Below are 25,092 nucleotides of genomic sequence, written 5' to 3' on the forward strand. Positions count from 1 at the left end.
CTAGGGCCTCCTCTTGTGTCTAGTCACTTCCAACTCTTTCTCTAGCCAGGCCCCTCTCTCCACAATACTGGCTACACGCCAGGTCTGCTGCTCCCGGGAGCCCTGTTTTCATGAACGACTGGGCACACTCTTCCAGTTTGCCATTCCCTCAGATCCTAAGTTTGTAGAGCTTGGGGCTGAGAATCCTCAGCGGATTTTACTTGCCCTCCGGTATCCACTTCCCCGTAGCTGGTGCAAGAGACCTCAGCAGTCAGCCCTGGTGGGAGCGGTAGTTCCGCGCTGCGGGTCCCGCACCACCTCTGATTCCCTCGGGCTGGCTGTACCACTCACGGGAGAGCTGGGAGGGGCCCTTAAAGTTTTCCCGATGTGTGGAGAGGGAAGGCTATGGGATCACACACCTGTAGCTGCCGGTTTCAACGAAGTTATCTCCTCCGCAGCAGTCTGATGACGTCGTTTCCCTTTGCCGGGCGACCAATTCAACGGTTGGGTCCTTCTCTCCCAAGCCCCTTTTTAAACCTGTGGCCACTACTTATGAAGGCTCGGTAGGCATTTACCTTCGTATGATGAGAAGGGCTGACCAGTTGTTTCAGCCGGATGAATTAATGCCGAGTCATGGCTGTTTGTCTGCGGGAAGCAGGTGACCGGGAGTTTGAATTCAGCCGATCAGGGCTCAGTGCGTGTTCTCGGATCACTTGGATTTTAAATTGTCACTCATCTTATCAGCTGTTTCATTTAATTCAGCAGCTCATTCGCGCGGTGAAGAGTCTGCTCTATGGTGCTCCGCGGGAGGCGGCAGCGGCAGTGGCGGCGGCAGCAGCGGCCTTCGGGACCCCCGGGGAGGGGGTGTGGGTTGGGGGAGGGGAGGCGGCACCTCGGGGCCGCGCGGTCCGGGTACCGGACACGCGGGAGAGCGGGTGGGGTGGGGGAAAGAAATTGAGATCTAGATTTAGAGACTGAGCTTGGGAGGAGAGACAGCTGGGGAGAAGCAAGGCGGAGAGGTGGAGAGGAGAAGGAGATGGGGCCAATAGAGCCGTGCAGCTGGGGCTGCAGCCTTACTGCTCGTGCTGAAGTCATGATGGACTCCCTTCACCTTGGCTGGATTAGTGGCGGATTCACTCCACCTGGGCCCCTTTCTTGACACGATGCTGGGTTTTTGTCGACAGATCTCCTTTAATGATCTTTACCTCATCATTTCAGACGCAGCGGCGCGGAGCACCCACTATGTCTTCTTTTGAATGACTACATTCCATACATTGTTGGAAACTGTGATGGCTTATTAAGCAATTGCAGAGCACTTATCTCAAGTCTTTCACTTTTGTCACTATCATTTTATAGAGAAATGTAAACTGAGGAGCTGGTAGACAAGCAGTGTTGTCAAGATCACAGGATTTTTAGTTAACTGTTGTTCCTTCCAATACATTATAATATTGTTTACCCGTTTCATACCTTATTTCACCCATAGGAAAAGTTTGGGAATGGAGGAGAGTATGGGTTATTTGGTCCTTCCTTGATCTATCTCCTCAAGATAATTTTTTTCTCCCCTGGTTATGTTAAAATGAGTTTGTCTTGAAATCTATAGTAATTTCCTAATGCTTTATCTTTTGTATGAGCTCTGAGTCAGCTAAACACTCTTTACTGTGCAATTATAGGTAGGTCATTTATCAAATGGTGATCATTATTTTCCAGAGTTTTTGTTTCCGAAGTGGTTCCCAACATTCTGTTTTTGGGATTAGGACATTATCTATGGATTGTGAAAATTTTCAGTTGGCCAAAAGCCTTTCAGTTGGCCTCTATTTTATGTTGTATGACAATGAGGTGTATAAGATATAGAGAGGTTTGGAACCATGGGAGAGATGAAGGATGTAGAACACCTAAAATACCCGGGAGCCCCTTAAGCAAAACAGTAAATGTCAATGTTATTAGACTTGCATTTTTTAAATATGTATGTGTGTGTGGTGGGGTCAGCGGTTGAGTATGTATCTTTTTTTTCAAATCTGAATTACCATGGCTATTTCATTCTAACTTTTGAAAATTAGATAGTCTCAATATTCAAGAGTTTTAAAATATTTTTAAAGCTTTACTTTTCAATGTAATATTCCATTGCTCATATAGCTCTTAAACTTTGCCCCTATATTACATTGTGGGAGGAACTGACTTCTTGCCACACAGAGTGTGTCTGAAAATCTCGTTGACATGCACCTGGTGTGTTCTGTAGGTGTGCATGTGGCTGCCCATCTGGTGAATGCCCTCAACTTCTCAGTGAACTACAGTGAAGATTTTATTGAACTGAATGTAGCAAGATACCAAGATGAGGTGGGTGGTCTCTGTCTTCCCATTTTCCTTTCACTTGTCATTAAATGACTAATGAGGGTCTGTGATTTTCACAGAAAATTTGTACCTTGCTTCTCCTTTTGAGTGCTTTTAAAATGCAGTTGTCAAGTTGAGTTTTATTCCCTTTCAACAGAAAATATAGGTAATTACTATTTCATAGTCTCTCCTGCTGAAAATGGGAGTTTGCAGAGTGTCTACTTTTTATATTCTGTAATGTTCAGATGGTTGCCACTCAGGTCTACCTTCTGACTCCCAACAGCTTTTGTCTAATTCCTATCATTTATTTGAGAGTTTCGACAGTGCCATTATAGGGTAAAAATACTTTAATAACTCACATACTATGTTTTTGGGAAAAGGGCAGAAAAGAAGGCTATTTGTGGATCATGGGTAATCAATAATTTAACCTAAAAAATATCAGTGAGGTTTTATGATTCCTTCCACACTCCCACCCCTCCCCCTGTGGTACTGGGGATTGAACCCAGGGGGACTCTACCACTGAACTACATCCTCAGTCCTTTATATTTATTTATTTTTAAAATTTTGAGGTACTCTTGCTATATCACGAGGCTGGCCTTGAACATGAGGTTCTTCTGCCTTAGCCTCCTTAGTAATTGGTATTATAGGCATGTACCACTGCTAGGCTTTTTCCTTTTTAATTTTACTCCTTGAAATAGATGACCTTGAGCCAAACTCTATTGCAGGCAGGATCTGATTTAGCTTCTTTTTTAAAAATGTGAAACCACCCATGAAATAAAATTGTATGTACAAGTGGTAGGCTAGAGCCTGATGTACAGTGTATGCACAGCTCTGGTTAGGTCTCTGCTGCTCAGTACTTCCACATTGTCTTTAAGCTTCCTTTGCTTCACAATGACAAGACTGCACCAAAACTGTTCTGCCTCATTGTCCTTTAGTATTGACTGGCAGTGACAACACACTTGTTCTCCATCTTCTCTGTTTTCTTTTCTACATATCACCTGAATTTTTAGGGTCAATATTGCTATAATCATATGCTTGAACTCCCTCCCAGAACAAAACAGAAGAGAAAGTAGCAATAAATAGAGAAAAAAAAATCACTAAATCTAAACAGCAAGTAACTTTCAGTAAATCTCTTGTTTCTAGTATTTTTAAAAACATTAATACTATTTATTTGGTCTGGATTAAGCATTGGCATTTGATATTTTCAAAAAGCTCGCCAAGTGGTTATACAGTATACCTAGTACTGAGAATCACAGAAAAAAATTTACTCCTTAAAATGCCAATAACTACACTTCCCGTGTAATGATTTCAAACTTAGCCTAAATTTCTAGCTTCCTTTTCCCTTTCTGCATCTATCTTGCCCTCTTTCCATTACACTTGTGTTTACATTTACTGCTCTTGCTATATACTTTTCTTATTTTATCATTTTCTTTTTCTTTCTAATGCTGGGGCTGGGATTTGAACCCAGGTATTTGTAGATGCTTAGGAAAACCATTTAATGCTGAGTTACTTCCCCAGCTATTTCCCCCATGCCTTTGCTTTCTCTCTTTTACAATTCAAATATCTTTAGTACTTATAATCATTTTATCATATGAATATACTTTTTCTTAACATTTCTTACATATTTTAGTATTTTTCAGGTTTTTAGTTATTAAAATTAATTTATGTTGAGCAATATACTTGGTATAAAATACTAAAAATCTGAGTAGATGAAATTAAAACTGAAAGTTTATCCTTCAAAGCTAGTCACAGTTAATCATTTTGTGTTTCTTTTAAAATGTTTGAGTAATATTTGATGATACCCATTCCTCTGCAATTTACTTGTTTCTATAAGTATCCATATTAAGGCTACTGTTTCAGAATATATCTGTCTCATTCTCTTATAAGAATGTGTTATATTTTTTTAGCTTTTTTCTTATTCATGGGCATTTAGGTTGATTTCAAGTTTTTGTTATAAAACATACTTTACTAAATTTTTGGTGACCCTGATACTCTGCCTCATCTTGTTATCTGTGAAGCTGTTGCTCACTCTCCAGTTCTGTCTTCTTTCTCTGGCAATTGTAATTTTTCCATATTTTGGCTTTCCATATTTATATATTTATATTTCAGTGTCACTTTGCTCAGCTCACTCTTTTTCTAGCTATTCGTATTTTGGGTTTCTCTAGATCACACTTTGTCATGTTTCTAAAACCAGAAAGATAAGTCATTTGTCCTACATTAGGAGGTGAGGAGCTACTCCAAGGCGAGTGATGCTTATTCCAAGCCCCTTTAATTACACCACATAAATGGTTTGCTACTTACTATATAGTCAGATTCAAGGTGGAACATAAATAAAGTAATTCAAAATCTTGTTTAGGGCACTTGGTAAGTAGCTCATTGGCCAACTTCTTGCCTAGCATGTATGAGGCTCTCGACTTGATCCCTCACATTGCAACAAAACAAACAAAAACCAAAATAAAACTTGTGTGCAGTATTAAGCATCATGAGGGTAAAAAATCAAATCCACACATTTACTGGAGATTGACCTAAGTTTTGCAGAAGGTAGAAAGAGGGTTAACTGTACTCCATTACTGTATGAGAGATATATTTTAAAATAAATACTACAATAACAATATTTTCAAGTATTAGAAACATAACCCAATTCTTTAAGTGTTCTCACAATTTTCACAGTATTTGAAATATGGTGAGTTTTCAATTATTCATCTTTACACTAAGTTTAAAGTATGTAAACCTCTGAAATTTTATTGGTATTGATTCCCACCATCTTGATGTGCAGTCTGGCAATTGCAGTAGAGTTTTATATTAATAGTCCCACATTATAGTTGAAGATGTTGAGTCCCCAAATTGTCAAAGGGTGGGCTTAGGACCAATACCACTAGCTTATAAGCAGTCATTAAGATTAAATCCTAGGCCTTCTGACTTATCCAATACTCAGCTTTCTCAGATAAAAAACCCTTCTCTGTATTGGATTCTTTCCCTTGTGCTAATCTCCTATAGCATTATGAGAATGTCAGAATACTTAGTTGAGTCTCTTTCACTTAAACTGGAAGACTGCTATCTGACATGCCCACTACATGGTTCTTATACCCTTCAAATTTCTTATAGAATTTCATATCAGTGTTTATTTTTCAGTCAAATATTTTCTTTTTTATTTTTCTTAGGATCCTAGAAAACTACTCTTCACAACTGGTAAGTTGTTATTTGTTGCCTATCCTTAGATTTAGAAATGTCTGAAAAGAAGCCCAGTCAAAGTGTGCAGCAATTAGAAAAATGTTAAAGTACAACAAACGGAAAATTCACATATTGGAACAAATGTTAAGAGGTCAGGCATAAATGAGGACAGAGGGACAAGGCATAGTTGAGTATGAATGAATAAGGAGTAAAAGCAACCAAACACAAGTCATATGTTTTTCCAGTGAAAACTACAACCCCATATGCTTGTTGAGGGCCTGCTTTGTGTGGCTGTTGTGACAAGTGCTGTGGAAGATGACACACATGTAAGGGTTCTTGCTCTTAAGTTATTAGAAAGAAATAGAGTATTCCGGTATCAGTATAGTTCATATAATCCTGTAATTTAGCAGGATGTATATTGTGATATTAAAACCTATAGCTGAGAGCCAGAAGCAAGCCATCATTAACATCAGTCATGGTTTTGAAGTGTGTCTCCATTTTCTTTTTTTTTTTTTAAATTAGAATAATTTGTTATATATGCAGCAGAATGCATTTCAATTCATATTACTCATACAGAACACAATTTTTCATATCTCTAGTTATATATAATGTAGAATCACACCATATGTGCCTTCATACATGTACTTAGAGTAATGATGACCATCTAGTTCCACCAATTTTTCTACACCCATGACGCCTTCTTCTACTTTGTCCTATCTAGAGTATGTCTAATCTTCTCACAGCCCTCCCAGTCCCTTTTATGAATCAGCCTCCTCATATCAGAGAAAACATTTGGCATTTGGTTTTCTGGGATTGGCTTATTTCACTTAGCATTATATTCTTCAACTCCATCCACTTCTCAGCAAATCCCATGATTTTATGCTCTTTTAATGCTGAGTAATATTCCATTCTGTATATATACCACATTTTCTTTATCCATTCATCTACATCTAGGTTGATTCCACAGATTAGCTATTGTGAATTGTGCTGCAATAAATATTGATGTAGCTGTATCTCTGTAGTATGCTGTTTTAAATTTCTTTGGGTATAGACCAAGGAGTGGGATAGCTGGGTCAAAGGAGGTTCAATTCCCAGTTTTCCAAGGAGTCTCCAAATTGCTTTTCTTACTGGCTGCATCAATTTGCAGTCCCATCAGCAATGTATGAGTGTGCCTTTTTCCCCACATCCTCTCCAACACTTATTGTTGTTTATATTCTTAATAGCTGCCATTCTGATTGAAGTGAGATGAAATTTTAGTTTTGATTTGCATTTCTACAATTGCTAGAGATGTTGAACACTTTTTCATATATTTGTTGATTGATTATGTATCATCCTCTGAGAAGTATTTGTTTAGTTCCTTTGCCCATTTATTGATTGGGTTATTTGTTTTTTTGATGCTTAGCTTATATACCCTAGAGATTAGTGCTCTATCTGATGTGCAAGTGGTAAAAATTTGCTCCCAAGATGTAGGCTTTCTATTCACTTCACTGATTGTTTCTTTTGCTGAGAAGAAGCTTTTTAGTATGAATCCATTCCACTTATTGATTCTTGATTTTAATTCTTGTGCTATAGAAGTCTTATTAAGGAAGTAGGTGCATAATCCAACATGATGAAGATTGGGGCCTTCTTTTTCTTCTAATAGACAGTGTCTTTGTTTTAATTCCTAGGTCTTTGAACCACATTGAATTGAGTTTTGTGCATGGTGAGAGATAGGGGTTTAATTTTATAATGTTGCTTATGGATTTCCAGTTTTCCCAGCACCATTTGTTGAAGAGGTTATCTTTTCTCTAATGTATGTTTTTGGTGCTTTTGTTTAATATAAGATAACTGTAATTATGCGAGTTAGTCTCTGTATCCTCAATTCTGTACCATTGGAGTACCAGTCTATCTTGGTGCCAAAACCAGGTTGTTTTTGTTACTATTGCTCTGTAGTATAGTTTAAGTTCTGGTATAGTGATGCCACCTGCTTTACTCTTCTTTCTAAGTATTGCTTTAGCTATTCTGGGTCTCTTATTTTTCCAGATGAATTTCATAACTGTTTCTTCTATTTCTATGAGGAATGTCATTGGATTTTGGTTGAAATTGCATTAAATCTGTATAATGCTGTTGGTAATATAGAAAATTTGGCAATATTAATTCTTCCTATCCAGAACAAGTGAGATCTTTCCATCTTCTAAGGTCTTCTTTAATTTCTTTCTTTAGTTTCTGTAGTTTTCATTGTAAACATCTTTCACCTCTTTTGTTAAGGTCCTTCCTCAGTATTTTCTTTTATTTTATTGAGGCTCTTGTAAATGGGGTAGTTTTCCTTCTTTCCCTTTCAGAGGATTTGTTACTGATATACAGAAATGCCTTTGATTTATGGGTTTTGATTTTATATCCTGCTACTTTGCTGAATTCATTTATTAGTTCTAGAAGTTTTCTGGTTCTTTTTCATTTGTAATTTATTTTTCTATCTCAAGCATATTGTCCGTGAAATCTCAGTGGAGACTGTCAATTTGTTAAAGAATATTTGAAACCTCAAAATTTTTCTCCTGATGTTAATGTTAAATGTTACAAAAATTCTTCTATTTCTTAACCTTATACATATTTATGAGCATGAAAAGAATAAACTGTATCATGGAGACTGTCAGCATTTACTTCAGAAACAAAGATGATTGAGTAGTTGAGAGGATTCATCATAAATGATTGTCTGTGATAACTCATTAAGAATCAGACTTGAATAGGGGACTGAGGCACATTACCCTATCAAATGTATTGCTTCTCTTTTGAACCAATTTCATGATGAAAAATAACAAAACCTCAGGTGCTTTATTCCCCATGTCATGATTATATGTTTAAATTCTTAAAATGTATTTTCTTTCTGCCTATGGATTTATATTTACTGCTTATAAAATATTTCATATTCTTCTCTTTAGTAACAATAGTTTTGCTTACAATTTTGGTCATCAAAAACATATTTTATTTAAGCCTCAATGTTTGGATGAGAAATAGGAGAGGAAAAAAGCAGAAAAACAAAACCTTATGCATGAGTCAACTATTTCTTGGTTCATATGAATTAATTTAAGGGAAATGAAAAAGATCTTTGTATTAATACTGTTTTCTACAGCACAATGTTTGTTTGAAACCTTGGGACATTTAAAATGCTTCAAAGTCTAGTTTACAAAGATAAAAATTTTCTTATAAGACTAAGATATTACATTGATAAACTTAATATAATTTTTACTGCTGTATAACTCTGTGACCCCCCCCTACTTTGCATAAAATGCTAGAAGTATCCAGAAATGGTGTTGGAATAAAATAAGATACTTAAAAACAAATTCTCTGGCTCTATCTTAGGGCGCCTTTGGGAGGGACATAGTATTATGATTTTACTTGCCTTCCCTGATACCTGGGAAGCTAGTGTTCTGTCCTCATGAAACATTTTGTTATTCTCTTGAGCACACCTTTTTACGATCATCTATCTTTTGCCTGAGATAGTCAACTCTTTTTCTTTGCCTGGTCAATATCTGCTCATTCTTAAAATCACAGTTGACAGATTGTGATTCTACCAATATGTAGAATAGTTTATTGCCTTAAAATTTTGTCTTTTCTCTTGAAAGTGAGCTTCTTCAGGTGTGTGGCAGGGCTCCCTCTGTGGTATGTAAAACTCAAGGAAAATTTTTTTGCCCCTTCTGTTTTTGGTAGGACTTCTGTTAATTTAAATAATTTGAGTCCTCCCAAATTAACAAGTGGGCACCATTTTGGTGGCCCAGTTCACATAACTTCATGAGAGAAATACTTTATGGTAGCTGGGTGCTCCCAGCAATGAACTGGGAACTGGAGCTATAGACAGAGAGCTTCCAAAGCATGAGTCTGAAGCTTTTTAGGAGATGTGGCTGAGCCCACTGAATAGTGGCACATCAGAGCACATGGGAGCCTAAGGATGGCAAGGGGATGAGAAATGCCTCCTCCGCAATAGCCTTAAATCAATTTTGTAGTTTTACTATTGACCAAAATACTCCATAGCCGTCTTTGAATGTTCTCAGATGCAGTGTGTAGGAAAAATTAAGTTATTGATGAATGAATACATGCATGTTTTCAGTTTTTGTAGTGGTAAGGAATATGTTTTTATTCACTGATAGGTTGTTTGGGATTATAGTGTGGTCAATGTTGCAGTCATATATCTTTGTGTCTAAAATTTTTTCAGTGTAATTGACAACTAAGAAATTAAGATGGTTTTGTAAAAAGGAAAAATAAAGCCTGGGAAGTATAAGAGACAAAGTATAGTGCTTTGACTTAATACATGCGAAATGGTAAAAGTATTTCAATTAAAAATTTATAAAATAAAATTAGGTTAAATTATTATCCAAAAATTCATTAAAAATGTTTATATACTACATATTTCTAAATTTGGGAGTACCTTATATGGTGAGAGTAAAATGCACAACATCTAATTTAATTAGGAAAAATCTGCACAAACAAGCACAATTATGTTTCCAATTAAGTTAGAAGAAGTAGAATAATTTATAAAAGATCATATGTTTCTGATCACATTAGGTATGGGTATAAATTATCTCTCAAATTCACCCAGAAATGACAGTAAAGCACAATTATTCATTTAAAGGTTACTGATTAATGAAATTAATATGCATAGATAACAAACAATAGGAATAAACATAGAAACTTATATTTTCCTGAATACAAGTGAGTGTTTGGCTTCATAATTCAAAGAATTCAAAGGGTTCAAAAGAAAATAAGTGTAACTCATTTAGACAGGTAACTTTGCCCAGTGCAGTTACACTAATATAATGATTTTCAGCCTGTTTTTCTTGACTCTTGGAATGTATAGCAATAAGGAGCTAATATAAGGGACTTGGCTGAGTTGCTAGGCAAGTCTGAGTTAGAGTGCCCTTCGATGGAACTGGAAAATACTCCATGCTTGCCTCTCTCTTAGCACTTAATGCTCATGTTGCAGTTGCCTACTTAACCTTCCTGTCTCCCCCACCGAGCTGAGTTTTCTTTTAGAGCACGATTCATTTATCTCTAGCACTTAACAGTACACTATGTCTACAAACATTACTGAACAAATAAGATATTTGTTTAACTATTTTCTGTGATGCACAGATCTCTATTACAGATAGTGGGTTGGCAAGCCTCTGCTTATTTACTTCCAATGGTTACACTTGGGGCTTCTTAAGTTAGTATCTCCCTCTTCTCTCTCTCTCTCTCTCTTTCTCTCTCTCTCTCTCTCTCTCTTTCTCTCTCTCTCTTTCTTTCTTTCTTTCTTTCTTTCTTTCTTTCCACTGTAATTATAGTAAGAGTTTCTTTTTTCCTTGTAAAATTTTCTTCTTCATTGGTCTGAAATCTGCAGCTATAAAAATCATACACTCTAGTCTTTTAATACATTTGGGAGATAGGAAAAATAAATTCTTTAGACAAAATAGACAACTTCATAAGGAACATTAAAATTATTGAATTTATTCTTGTTAGTTTACAAATGAGATTCAGTGAGATAGAGTTTTGCCTATCAGAGCTTTATACCACTGTCCAGGTGGTCTAAGCTTCTCCTTTATCTTCAAATGATGAAAGCCAACTATTTTATATAAGTCTTTTGGTTATCTGAATGTTCTGCTATAAAGGGAATTTGTTTCTATGTTCAAACAAATTTGAGGAAATATTTAAGTTTACATGTGTTTCTTGACTATAATACTTCTTAGAGACTTTTAATATACTGGTGTGCCTTATGTCTTTTCAAGGCAGGATTATAAGCTTTTTGAGTAATAGAAACTGGTATCTCAGAAAATTAATGTTTGAGTAGCATATCTTAGAAATTGTGGCTCTATTCTAAACATAGACAGTGTTTTCAAGTGTCTTTCCAATGAAGCAGTTACAGATATTCCATAATAGATAGTATGTTTATACTATCTATATCAGCATATGCAAAATATCAGCATATGCAAAATATCAGCATATGCAAAACCACATAGGAGACCCTCTGTGTGGATATAATAGAACATTAATAAAGGCTCAATAAAATTGTTGTAGAGGCTCCTCCTACCATAATTTTCATACTGTATATGCATCTAAAATTCTAACTTTTACTTATTCATTTAATCAAATAAGGTCTTTTTTTAATTACTTGAAATGGGAGAAACTAGCTCTTTCATCACCTTCAATTTATTGAATTATAACTGAAGTTCATTAAATTATATATATATATATATATATATATATATATATATATATATATAAAGTATGTAATTTCATTGGTTTCAAAATATCCCTAAAATCATCATAATAAATATTTTTATTATCCCAAAGATTTTTGTGCCCCTTAACAATGTGTTTTGTATTCTACCTCTCTTAGCAACTGTTCTACTTTTTATCCCTAAAGAATAGTGTGATTTTTTTTTTGAGAGAGAGAGAATCTTTTTTTTTTTTTTTTTTTTTTTTTTTTTTTTTTTGGTAGATGGACACAACACAATGCCTTTTTAAAAATTTTTATGTGGTGCTGAGAATCGAACCCAGGTCCCGTCCGTGCTAAGCGAGCGCTCTATCGCTGAGCCACAATCCCAGCTCCAAGTGTGATTTTTCTATAAAAGTAATTATAGGGCTTGTACTTTTGGGGGGTAAAACAATTCTGCTTTTTTCACCCACTCTAATAATGCTATGATTCACCTTTGTCCTTGCTTAATTTTTTTTTTAAATATCAGGAATTAAACTCAAGGATGCTTAACCACAGAGCCACATCCTCATCCCTTTTTCAATTTTTTTTTTGTTTTTTAATTTTCAGACAGGGTCTCACTAAGTTTCTTAGGGCTTCACAAAGTTGCTGAGGCTGGTTGTGAACTTGTGATCCTCATCCCCAGCCTCCCCAGCAACTGGTATGACAGTTGTGCATCACTGCATCCAGTTCTCTCCTTTTTTGGTATTGACACTTCATGGCTTTTTATTGCTGATTAATTTTCCAGATATACATAATATCTAAATTGTTTATTCATTCATGTGTTTATGGAGATCAGAGTCATTTATGTGCCCTATTAGAAAATAAAATAACTATGAGCATTGTTGAATACATTCTTATGTGGCTATGTTTGTGTTTACATTTGAGTAAATACTTGGGAGTACAATATATGGACCATTTTGTAGGCATCACTTTTTTTTTTAAATGGCATATTTCCTGAACCATTAGTTCTTTAGTGTAAACTAGATTAGATATCTCTTTTTTTTTTTTTTTAACCCCTTTAATGGAAGCACTCACCTGGAAGACAGGGAAAGACTGGGAAAAGGAAGACCTTAGAAAATATAGAAAAGACGTGATTATTAGGCCATTAGGTATAGTAGGGAAGGTCATGTCCCATTAGTTTTCTAAATTTGTATCATGGGAAAAATTAGAAGAAAGCATGCAACTGTTAAAAATCCAAAGATTACCACCCTTATTTTTCGTGTGCTCCTTTACAAGTGACAATTGTTTCCATTGCACTGAGAGTACTAATGTTGTTTGCCAATAATTGTAAGTCTGCTGCAGTCATAAAGATGAACACTTGTGTGGACCTTCCACTGTATTCTCTTGTTTGCTTTTTTAATGGCACATGGTCCACAATCACCTTCTGTTCTGTAGGTGGTGCTAGACAAGGGGAGAAGTGGGAGAATTATATATTCTTCTCCAGACAACAGTCTTCCTGTAGCTTTCTTTTTGGTATGAGTTAAGAGTCTCTCAGAGGAGATGTTTAAGACTTAACTGTTACTTATATGATTTTCAGACTAAAAAATGTAGCATAGACATATAGGGTATTTAATTTGATAACAAAATATAAGAAAGGGACATACTAAGATATCAGCTGTTTTAGGAATGATATATCAACTGTTCATTTGGACAAACTATATAATCTAATCCTAAGTTTGTAGCAATTTACCTGTTATTAATTTTCACATGTTTGTACATTTCATTCTTTTTTTTTTTAAAACCAACATCATGTCATGTGAAAAGTGTGCCATCTGATTTTAATGTTTTCCATACTAAGAGGAACTACCTTTGAAAGTATTCTTAAAGTATCCGCACAACGGTTTTTTTTTTAAATTTTGTTTTTAGTTGTAGATAGACACAATGTCTTTATTTTTATTTTTTATTTTTATGTGATTCTGATAATCAAACCCAGTGCTTCACATGTGCTAGGCAAGTGCTCGGCAAGCACTGTACCACTAAGCCATAACCTCAGCCCAGGACAGTATCTTGTTTTCTTGAAATCTACAATTTTTGTTCCATATTTTTATTTTTAAAAAGCTTTAGGTTGTATAAAAGACATTTTTTTATTTAAAATTATTCCAGGAAATGGAGTCCAAATATAGTTATTTGAAATTGAAGCCAGAGGAGTTTCTGACTCCATATTGGAGGGAGGAGAGTCACGATATTGAGTACTGTGGTAGAGAAAACCAAAAACAGCAGGATATTGAATGTTAACTCTGTCCCCTTGCATTAATTATTGACATTTGGTGTCTTATATGCTTGAACAAATAGGTTTATATTCACAATTCTGAGTTGAATATTTGGGGAAACAAAGAAGAACTCTAATAGAGGAAGGAAAGATTCTGCCTTGTCTTAAGTACTCTGGAACTGTGCTGATTTTGAAAAGGCTTGTTAGAGAGGTACATACATGCACATATGCAAGTTCAGTTTGGCTTCCTGCAGAACAGCATAGTATTTTGGATTTTAAGGAAATAATCTTTTGTGCTTTTTTACTCAATGTGATTTAAATTAAAACCTACTTATGTACATTTTTACAGTTCCTGGCCTGACAGGGGTCTGCATGGTGGTGGTGCTGTTCCTCATGATTACGGCATCTACATATGCAATAAGGTAAGTGTCAGAGTAAGTTTTGTTATCTACTAGTTTATAGTATTGATACTTTTGATTATTTTCATTTTCATATATTGGAAATATCTTGATAAACCAAAGCATTTAGCCAATGCAATGTCCTAGGTAATGGACTGCTACAAGTAACAAAGACTGAAATAAAAATGATTGTAAATATCATTTCCTGTTCTGTAAAACCTCTTTAATGATCAAGGAAATTTGAGTTCTTCAGAAACATATTTCTGAAGGAAGGATTATTTCTGTGGTACACAGGCTTGAATTAAATTGTACACATATGGACGATGGGTATTCCTAAGAATATATGACTTAAAATTATTTTATAGCTAATTTCCTGATATCAATTTGTTATAACATAGTGTTCCAAATAGAGCTGTGGAAATATGGTTGGTTGATATCTGCTAAAATAATCGAAGATACATGCATTCATACTGGTTTTCATATTAAACGATTTTGAGCAATTTTAGAGATACATTATGAGAAGCACTTTTATATTATTTCAGATGGATATGTTCTATGTTTAAGAATATTTATAGTGTCTTATGTTTCTGATTAAACTTTGTTTAAAGAAAGCAAAACCAAAATCTTAAAAAGTCTTTAATCTTTCTATTTGCTGAGGTGTGCAAACATATATATATATATGTGTGTGTATATATATACACATATATATATGTATGTATATAATATATACACTTTGAAAATAATTGCCCAATAATATACTCAAATGAGCCAATGCTTATATTTCCAAAGACACCTACTTATATTCATACACACTCCCCCAAAACTCAGAAGTAAAGTCAATACTTATTTCTTTTCTCTTCCTATCTCCTCCCAAATCATTATATTTCCTTCAAAATCCTAACCTTTCTCTTTTGGCATATATCCATGTACTTCCCCTAAATAAGATCATATCATAGTATTATGTTCAACCTGCTCTTTATTTAAATTTGTGAACCGAATATCTTTCAACTAATATTTTTTAACATTCTTTTTTAACAATGGCATAATATGTCACTATATAGATATTATTTTCCTATACTTATGGATTTTGGGATGATTTCATTTTTCCACTATTTAATTCTGAAACAAACACTGACATCCATGTCTTCACATTATTTTTCAATGATATCCTGAGGGAAAATTCCTACATGTAGAATACTGTGTCACATGGTAAACTCCTAAAACTTTTCATAATAATTAAAATTTTCCTCACAGGAAAATAGAATCTTAACATCATTAGTACATGAGGATGCCAGTTTTGTGGGAGAAACACTGTTTTATGAAGGAAAAGTAAAAATTTTTTAAAACATTTTTAGTTTTGGACTTCTTTTTATCAATATATATTTTATTAGTAAGTAGATGGACCTTTATTTATTTATGTAGTGCTGAGAATCAAACTCAATGCCTCACACATTCTAGGCAAGTGCTCTACAACTGAGCCACAATCCCAGCTCCGTTTTGGAACACTTGAAGGAAAATTAGGGTAATTGACATAGCTATACACAACAGTGCAGATATATGGATACTAATACATACCATTCACAAACAAAAGGAATATTAAAAATTTTCTCATTTCAATGGATTTTAAAATCCATTAAAAAGTCATTAAAAACTTTATTTATGTATTAAGATAATCATAGTAAACTAGGAATTAACTGATTTCTTTGTAATTAAAAAACATAAAAGTCAGAATTTAGAGCATAATTAGCAGTGAAAAGTACCTAAATTTTCAAGAAAATCAGGAAAAGGTCAAGGTTACGTTTTTAATTTTATCTTTTTTTGGATTTATTTTTTAAAATTTTATCATTATTTACATATAGTAAGAAATGAAACATTCCAAACCACAAGAAAAAAATGCAACAACATATTGTCACTATTTCCAGAAAAGTAGATATAATTGCCTAGTCAGAAAATTTGAAAGAATTGTGAAAAGTTTAAGAATTAATATTGAATAAATGAATTGAAATATGTAATCAAATACAAAAAATATTAAAAATGTTTTTTCTATCCTAGCTCCAACCAGTTTGAAAATTGAATAAAATAAAACTCTAACATTCACAATTGAAACAAACACAAAATATCTAGGGATAAACTTAGTGATTGTTATGGTTGGATATGTGGTAACCCCCAAAATTCATATGTGAGACAATGTAGGAACTTTCAGAAGTAAAATGATTAGATTATAGAGCTGTGACCTAATTGGTGGATTAAACCACTTGACTGTATTAACTGGGTAATATTCTTATGTGGGTAGGGTAAGGCTGGAGGAAGGAGTTCACTGCAGGTATAACTCTGGGGTTTATATTTTCTCTCTGGTGAGTGGAGCTCTTGGTGCTTCTTGGTTATCATATCCTGATTGCTTTTCTCCTTATTTTATGCCCTTGTGCCATGATATTCTTGTGCCATGACTTTAGGCCCAAAGCTATGGAGTGGGCCAACCATGGACTGAACCTCTGAAACCATGAGCCAAAATAAACTTTTCCTCCCCTGACTAGTTCTATCTGATCTTTTGGTCACTGCATCAAAATTGACTAATATAGTAAGAAGCTATGAGTGGAAGAAAACCCACATAAATAAGTTCACTGAGAGAAATAAGTAGATATTTGAATAAAGGCTGTATTTTATACAGGTATATTTCTTCCTCAACTATAATTTAGATTTGTTACAATTCCAGTGAAAATACCAGACATGTTATTTTCTTTGTTTTTTGAATTTAGTAAAGTGATTCTATAATTCATCTGAGGGAACATTCAAATGCATGTTGAAAAATAAGAATAAAGAGAGATATGCCCTAGTAAACATTAAAATAATTAAGCTTCAGTAACTTACAGGAAAAGAGGTCTTGCAGAAATGAATGAAGGGGCAGAGTCAATAGTTAACCCTATGTAGGACCTTTTTATGTATAAGACCCACTAAATAATAAAGATGCCATTGCAAGCTTATGAGCAAAGTAAGGTATAAGTAGATGAAATTCTAGGTAAGTTACAGTTAACTGTAAAAATGATACCATTAAAAACTTAAAGAAATTTTAAGTATATATTTATCAGTCCTCAAAGTAGACAAGGAATCATGCAGGAAGTATTTGTCTACAAACATGGAAATTGAAATTTCTGCTTGCCAATATGGTTTATCAAAATTTAAAATTAAGTATGATACTAGAAAAATTATTACAATCACAAGGGACCAGTACATTTTTAAAAAGTAAATAGTTTTCTCATATTAGTCACAAAGAGTTAAAAGTAACATATATATGAAAAAATACTCAATACCATTTATAAAAGTAATAAAACCTTATGAAGTTGGGCCTGGGTTTGTGGAAATAGGCACTTCTACTCTGTGGTAGGACTTGGAATTTATAGATATATTTTTCAAGAGCATTGGGAATTATATATCAAAAACAAGACAAGTATGTGTCCTTTGATCTAGCAATTGGACTTTGAGCAATTTTGATTAAAAAAGAAATATGGATCGGAGGGGGGTCCTAAGATGGCGGCCGGCGAGAAAGCAGCACGTTCAGTATCTCCACAGTAACGGGATCAAAAGATCCATTAATACACCCAGATTCTACCTACTGATGAACTTCGAGCAAAACTCCGCTGAAAAGAGACCTGCCGGAAATTAGTAAGTTCATTAGAGGTGACAGTTTGTCCCAGACGAGTGAATCTTGGCCACGCGGTGCAGAGGACCAGTCCCGCTGCCAGCTGCTGCCAAACGGCTGCCGGCGCCGCCCGCCTGGTTCTGCAAACGGCCCCTGGCGGCGGGAACTGGCGGGCGAGAAGGGTCCCCGCTGCCTGCCCGGTTCTGCAAAGGGCCCCCGGCTGCGGGACCTGGCGCGGCGAGAAGGGTCCCCCGCCCGCACATAAAACAGCTCCCCGCCCGCCCAGCCCAGGAGGCGACGTGAAGGGAATCTAACCAAGCCTCTATGAAATAGCGAACTGGGCTGCCTACGGGGGTGGCTGAAGTGCTGAGCCTGGAGCTCAAAGTAGAGGCTTTAATCGAGTCTTTGCGCAGCTTGTTAGAGCTCCTTTCACCATTAGTCTGTAGTGGACCACCCGGCCAAACAGCAGTAAAAACAAAGAGATTGAAAAAGAGACGCTTGGCTCCCGGACGCTTTTCTGCTCAGAGCCACGGGCGCTTTGCGCTCATCTGCTTCCTCTTCCACTTCGCTCCCCGCAGAGAAGCTGAATGGGTAATCAGCAGTGGATCCTAAGTACCTGAGGCTAAGAAAGCTCAGTACACCCCCGCCCTTCTTTTTTTTTTCTTTTTTTTTTAATATTGTCTATACAGGGAGAATTAGTGGACTGAAATTGTTGGCTGGGCTAGGGTTTCGGGGCCGAAAATCCACTCCGCAGGAGCCGCCATTTGCTTTCGGCATGCTGTCTTGAGGGCCCTGTCTACACGGTCTAGCTGCCGCATCTAGAGACTAGAACTGGGCGGCGTGCCGAGCCCTGTCCTCCGAAGGCTGGGTCGTTCGGCATCTCCCTGCGAGAGGACCCGTGCTCCGGAGGAGGCGGTTGGAGAGCCAAGGCGGCAGCCGCTTGGGCCCTGGGAGCTAGGCACTGGGCCGAGGAATAGCGGAGGCCGCGGCGGCGCTGCTATCTAAAGCCTATTTGCTCAGGATCACTAGGCAATGCTGAGCTGACGTGGAGCTAGGGCGTACACTTTGGGCCCCTCAGAAAACACACACTGAACACGTATCTGCTGCGTTTAAGCCTCAGATCGCCTGCTTCTCGTGACTCGGCACAAACGACCCAACTGAAATAACTAGTCGGCCCACCTGATCTCACAGAGGTAAAAAAAAAAAAAAAAAAAAAACAGAGCACCATAGCCAGACCCAGGGAATCAGGAGTGATGTGGGACTAGCGGCGCAGAAATCCCAGCTATCGCCCCCAACAGGGCTGACAACAGAGGTCCCTTGCACCACCTACTAGGGGAGTTGCTACCTGAGGGCAAACAAATTCGCTGGGGGTCCTCAGCCCCAAACCCTACAAACTTAGGGCCTGAGGGAGGCAAACAGAAAGGGTGTGCCCAGACATCCATGAAAACAGGGCTCCCAGGAGCAGCAGACCCAACGTGTAGACAATAAGGTGGTAAGCGTCACAGGCGAGTGGGGCCTGGATTGAGGAACCACAAGAGAAGGACCCAGGCATCCAGGACTGGAGACCTGCACAGTCGGGGAAGAAGAGCTGAGGCACAGTGATTGGCTCCCACCTATCAAGAGGAGAAGCCTGGCCCAGTGGGCATAGCTCCACCCACTGGAAGAGAAGTCAATCGAGCTTTATGACTGCATTTATTATTAGTATTTTTTTTAATGATTATTATTAGTATTTTTTTTATTCTCACTTTTTGTAGTTGACGTTGTTGTGTTCTTTAACTTTCTTACTAATGGTTTCAATTTTTTTTGTTAATTTTTCTTATTCTATTATTATTACTATTATTTTTTTAAACTTCAATTTCCATTTTTTATTACCATTATAATTTTTTTTGTTTGTTTTAAATTTTTTATTTTTTCGTTTTTTCTCTCTCTCTTCTCACTTTTTTTTTTCTTTTGTCTTTTCATTTCTTTTCAACTTTCTTATTCCCCCTCTCTTGAACTCCACCTGCCTACACTTACTCTATTTAGTGACTTCTTCTCTTCCCTTCTAATACCTCTCCTCCCAAGCATCAAATAAACTTATAAGAGTAAAACAGTAACTCAACAGTCAAACAGAACAAGAAGTATCATGAGCATAAAAAAGCAAGGAAGAAAAGGAGTACAAACAATGAAAGACAGCCTAAATATTCAGGAGGACCTGGAGTCATCAGAAAAATGGCCATATAAAGAACTCAAGGAACACCTTAGACAGATGGAAAGGAACCTTAAAGATCACATTGAAAATGAATTACAAAAACAGATAAAAGAAGAAGTTAAGCATCTTTATCAGGAGATAGAGAGTATAAAAAAAAATCAAACAATAATTCTAGAAATGAAAGAAACGATAAACCAAATTAAAAACTCAATCGAGAGTATCACTAACAGAGTGGAACAAGTAGAAGCCAGAACGTCAGATAATGAAGACAAAATATATCACCTTGAAAAGAGTCTAGCCAACTCAGATAGGCTGGTAAAAAATCACGAGAAAAACATCCAAGAGGTTTGGGATAACATAAAAAAACCAAACTTACGAGTCATCGGGATAGAGGAGGGCACAGAGATTCATGCCAAGGGAATGGGTAACTTACTGAAGGAAATAATTACAGAAAACTTTCCAGAAGTAAAAAAGGAAACAGATATACAAATTGTAGATGCATACAGGACACCGAGCACACAAAATCACAATAGACCAACGCCAAGACACATTGTTATGAAGCTATCCAATATACAGAACAAAGAGAAAATATTAAAAGCTACAAGAGAAAAGAGGCAGATTACATTTAGGGGTAAACCAATAAGGTTGACAACGGATTTTTCATCACAGACGCTGAAAGCGAGAAGATCCTGGAACAATGTATTTCAAACACTGAAAGACAATGGATGCCAACCAAGAATCCTGTATCCAGCAAAATTAAGCTTCAGATACGACAACGAAATAAAAATCTTCCATGATAAACAAAAGCTAAAAGAATTTGTAGCCAGAAAACCAGCATTGCAAAGCATCTTGAGCAAAACTCTACACGAGGAAGAAATGGAAAACAATAACCAAAACCATCAGCGGGAAGTGCCTCAGTAAAGACAGAGGATGGGAGGAAAGCTAATCATGGAGAAACAAACTAAATTAGGGAAAAAAAAAAGAGATAAATAATCAAACATGGATGGAAGTACAAACCATATATCAATAGTAACTCTAAACGTTAATGGCTTAAACTCTCCAATAAAGCGACATAGGCTAGTAACATGGATTAAAAAAAACAAATCCAATGATATGCTGCCTCCAGGAGACACATCTGACTGGAAAAGACATACACAGGCTCAAGGTAAAAGGCTGGGAAAAAATATACCAAGCACATGGTCCTCATAAGCAAGCAGGCGTGGCCATTCTCATATCGAATAAAATCGACTTCAAGACTAAGTTAATCAAAAGGGATAAGGAAGGACATTATATACTGTTAAAAGGAACCATTCACCAACAAGACATAACAATTATCAATATTTATGCACCAAATAATGGCGCTGCGACGTTCATAAAACAAACTCTCCTCAAGTTCAAGAATAGACCACAACACAATAATCATGGGTGACTTCAACACACCTCTCTCACCATTGGACAGATCCTCCAAACAAAAGTTGAATAAAGAAACTATTGACCTCAATATCACAATCAATAACCTAGACTTAACTGACATATATAGAATATATCACCAATCATCAAGCGGATATACTTTTTTCTCAGCAGCACATGGAACCTTCTCAAAAATAGATCATATATTATGCCATAGGGCAACCCTCAGTAAATATAAAGGGGTTGAGATAATACCATGCACTTTATCAGATCATAATGGAATGAAACTGGAAATCAATGATAAAAGAAGGAAGGAAAAATCCTACATCACATGGACAATGAGCAATACGTTACTAAATGATCAATGGGTTACAGAAGATATAAAGGAGGAAATCAAAAAATTCTTAGAGATAAATGAAAATACAGACACAACATATCGGAATCTATGGGACACAATGAAAGCAGTTTTAAGAGGGAAATTCATCGCCTGGAGGTCATTCCTCAAAAAAAGGAAAAACCAACAAATAAATGAGCTCACACTTCATCTCAAAGCCCTAGAAAAGGAAGAGCAAAACAATAGCAAATGTAGCAGAAGGCAAGAATTAATTAAAATCAGAGCAGAAATCAATGAAATTGAAACAAAAGAAACTATTGAAAAAATTAACAAAACAAAAAGTTGGTTCTTTGAAAAAATAAATAAGATTGACAGACCCCTAGCCATACTAACGAAGAGAAGAAGAAAGAGAACTCAAATCACTAACATACGGGATGAAAAAGGCAATATTACAACAGATGCTTCAGAAATACAGAAAACAATTAGAAATTATTTTGAAAACCTATATTCCAATAAAATAGAAGAAAGTGAAGACATCGATAAATTCCTTTAAGTCATATGATTTGCCCAGACTGAGCCAGGAGGAAACTCACAACCTAAACAGACCAATATCAATAGATGAAATAGAAAAAGCAATTAAAAAACTTCCAACCAAGAAAAGCCCAGGACCGGATGGGTATACAGCGGAGTTCTACAAAACCTTTAAAGAAGAATTAATACCAGTACTTTTCAAGTTATTTCAGGAAATAGAAAAAGAGGGAGCTCTTCCAAATTCATTCTATGAGGCCAACATCACCCTGATTCCGAAACCAGACAAAGACGCCTCAAAGAAAGAAAACTACAGACCAATATCTCTAATTAACCTAGATGCAAAAATCCTCAATAAAATTCTGGCGAATCGGATACAAAGGCATATCAAAAAAATTGTGCACCATGATCAAGTAGGATTCATCCCTGGGATGCAAGGATGGTTCAATATACGGAAATCAATAAATGTTATTCACCACATCAATAGGCTTAAAGAGAAGAACCATATGATCATCTCAATAGACGCAGAAAAAGCATTTGACAAAGTACAGCATCCCTTTATGTTCAAAACATTAGAAAAACTAGGGATAACAGGAACTTACCTCGACATTGTAAAAGCTATCTATGCCAAGCCTCAGGCTAGCATCATTCTGAATGGAGAAAAATTGAAGGCATTCCCTCTAAAATCTGGAACAAGACAGGGATGCCCCCTATCACCACTTCTATTCAATATAGTTCTCGAAACACTGGCCAGAGCAATTAGACAAACGAAAGAAATTAAAGGCATAAAAATAGGAAAAGAAGAACTTAAATTATCACTATTTGCGGATGACATGATTCTATACCTAGAAGACCCAAAAGGGTCTACAAAAAAACTACTAGAACTAATAAATGAATTCATCAAAGTGGCAGGATATAAAATCAACACACATAAATCAAAGGCATTTCTGTATATCAGCGACAAAACTTCTGAAATGGAAATGAGGAAAAACACTCCATTCACAATATCCTCAAAAAAAAAAAATAAAGTACTTGGGAATCAACCTAACAAAAGAGGTGAAGGACCTATACAATGAAAACTACAGAACCCTAAAGAAAGAAATAGAAGAGGATATTAGAAGATGGAAAAATATACCCTGTTCATGGTTAGGCAGAACTAACATCATCAAAATGGCGATATTACCAAAAGTTCTCTATAGGTTTAATGCAATGCCAATCAAAATCCCAACGGCATTTCTTGTAGAAATAGATAAAGCAATCATGAAATTCATATGGAAAAACAAAAGACCCAGAATAGCAAAAACAATTCTAAGCAGGAAGTGTGAATCAGGTGGTATAGCGATACCAGACTTCAAACTATATTACAGAGCAATAGTAATAAAAACAGCATGGTACTGGTACCAGAACAGGCGGGTGGACCAATGGTACAGAATAGAGGACACAGAGACTAATCCACAAAGCTACAACTATCTTATATTTGATAAAGGAGCTAAAAACATGCAATGGAGAAAGGATAGCATCTTCAACAAATGGTGTTGGGAAAACTGGAAATCCATATGCAACAAAATGAAACTAAATCCCCGCCTCTCGCCACGCACAAAAGTCAACTCAAAGTGGATAAAGGAGCTAGATATCAAACCAGAGACTCTCCGTCTGATAGAAGAAAAAGTTGGCTCCGATCTACAGATTGTGGGGACGGGCTCAAAATTCCTTAATAGGACACCCATAGCACCAGAGTTAATAACAAGAATCAACAAATGGGACTTTCTTAAACTGAAAAGTTTTTTCTCAGCAAGAGAAACAATAAGAGAGGTAAATAGGGAGCCTACATCCTGGGAACAAATTTTTACTCCTCACACTTCAGATAGAGCCCTAATATCCAGAGTATACAAAGAACTCAAAAAATTAGACAATAAGAAAACAAACAACCCAGTCAACAAATGGGCCAAGGACATGAACAAACACTTCACAGAGGAGGACATACAAACAATCAACAAGTACATGAAAAAATGCTCAACATCTCTAGCAGTCAAGGAAATGCAAATCAAAACCACCCTAAGATACCACCTCACCCCAGTAAGATTGGCAGCCATTATGAAGTCAAACAACAACAAGTGCTGGCGAGGATGTGGGGAAAAGGGTACTCTTGTACACTGCTGGTGGGACTGCAAACGGGTGCGGCCAATTTGGAAAGCAGTTTGGAGATTCCTGGGAAAGCTGGGAATGGAACCACCATTTGACCCAGCTATTGCCCTACTCGGACTATTTCCTGAAGACCTTAAAAGAGCACACTACAGGGATACTGCCACATCGATGTTCATAGCAGCACAATACACAATTGCTAGACTGTGGAATCAACCCAGATGCCCTTCAATAGATGAATGGATAAAAAAAATGTGGCATTTATATACCATGGAGTATTACGCAGCACTAAAAAATGACAAAATCACGGAATTTGCAGGGAAATGCATGGCACTAGAGCAGATTATGCTTAGTGAAGCTAGCCAATCCCTAAAAAACAAATACCAAATGTCTTCTTTGATATAATGAGAGCAACTAAGAGCAGAACAGTGAGGCTGAGCAGGAAGAAAAGATTAGCATTAAACAGAGACATGAGGCGGGAGGGAAAGGGAGGAAAAAAAAAAGGGGAAATCACATGGAAATGGAGGGAGACTCTCATTGTTATACAAAATTATATATAA

At 36.3% G+C, this 25,092-nt stretch overlaps 1 protein-coding gene across 9 annotated transcripts in view; it reads left to right on the top strand.

The window, feature by feature from the left end:
* Positions 1-25,092, top strand: part of NOX4 (NADPH oxidase 4) — a 189,392-nt gene that overhangs the window by 45,150 nt on the left and 119,150 nt on the right. For all 9 annotated transcript variants that reach the window (XM_081281667.1, XM_081281669.1, XM_081281675.1 and 6 more), the window contains 3 exons: positions 2,216-2,313; positions 5,469-5,496; positions 14,242-14,314. In XM_081281667.1, the coding sequence (XP_081137793.1) occupies positions 2,216-2,313; positions 5,469-5,496; positions 14,242-14,314 (199 nt within the window). The remainder of the gene's footprint in view (positions 1-2,215; positions 2,314-5,468; positions 5,497-14,241; positions 14,315-25,092) is intronic.

The sequence above is a fragment of the Spermophilus citellus genome (genome assembly GCF_964194105.1).
Source record: "Spermophilus citellus genome assembly, chromosome: 2".
NCBI lineage: Eukaryota > Metazoa > Chordata > Mammalia > Rodentia > Sciuridae > Spermophilus > Spermophilus citellus.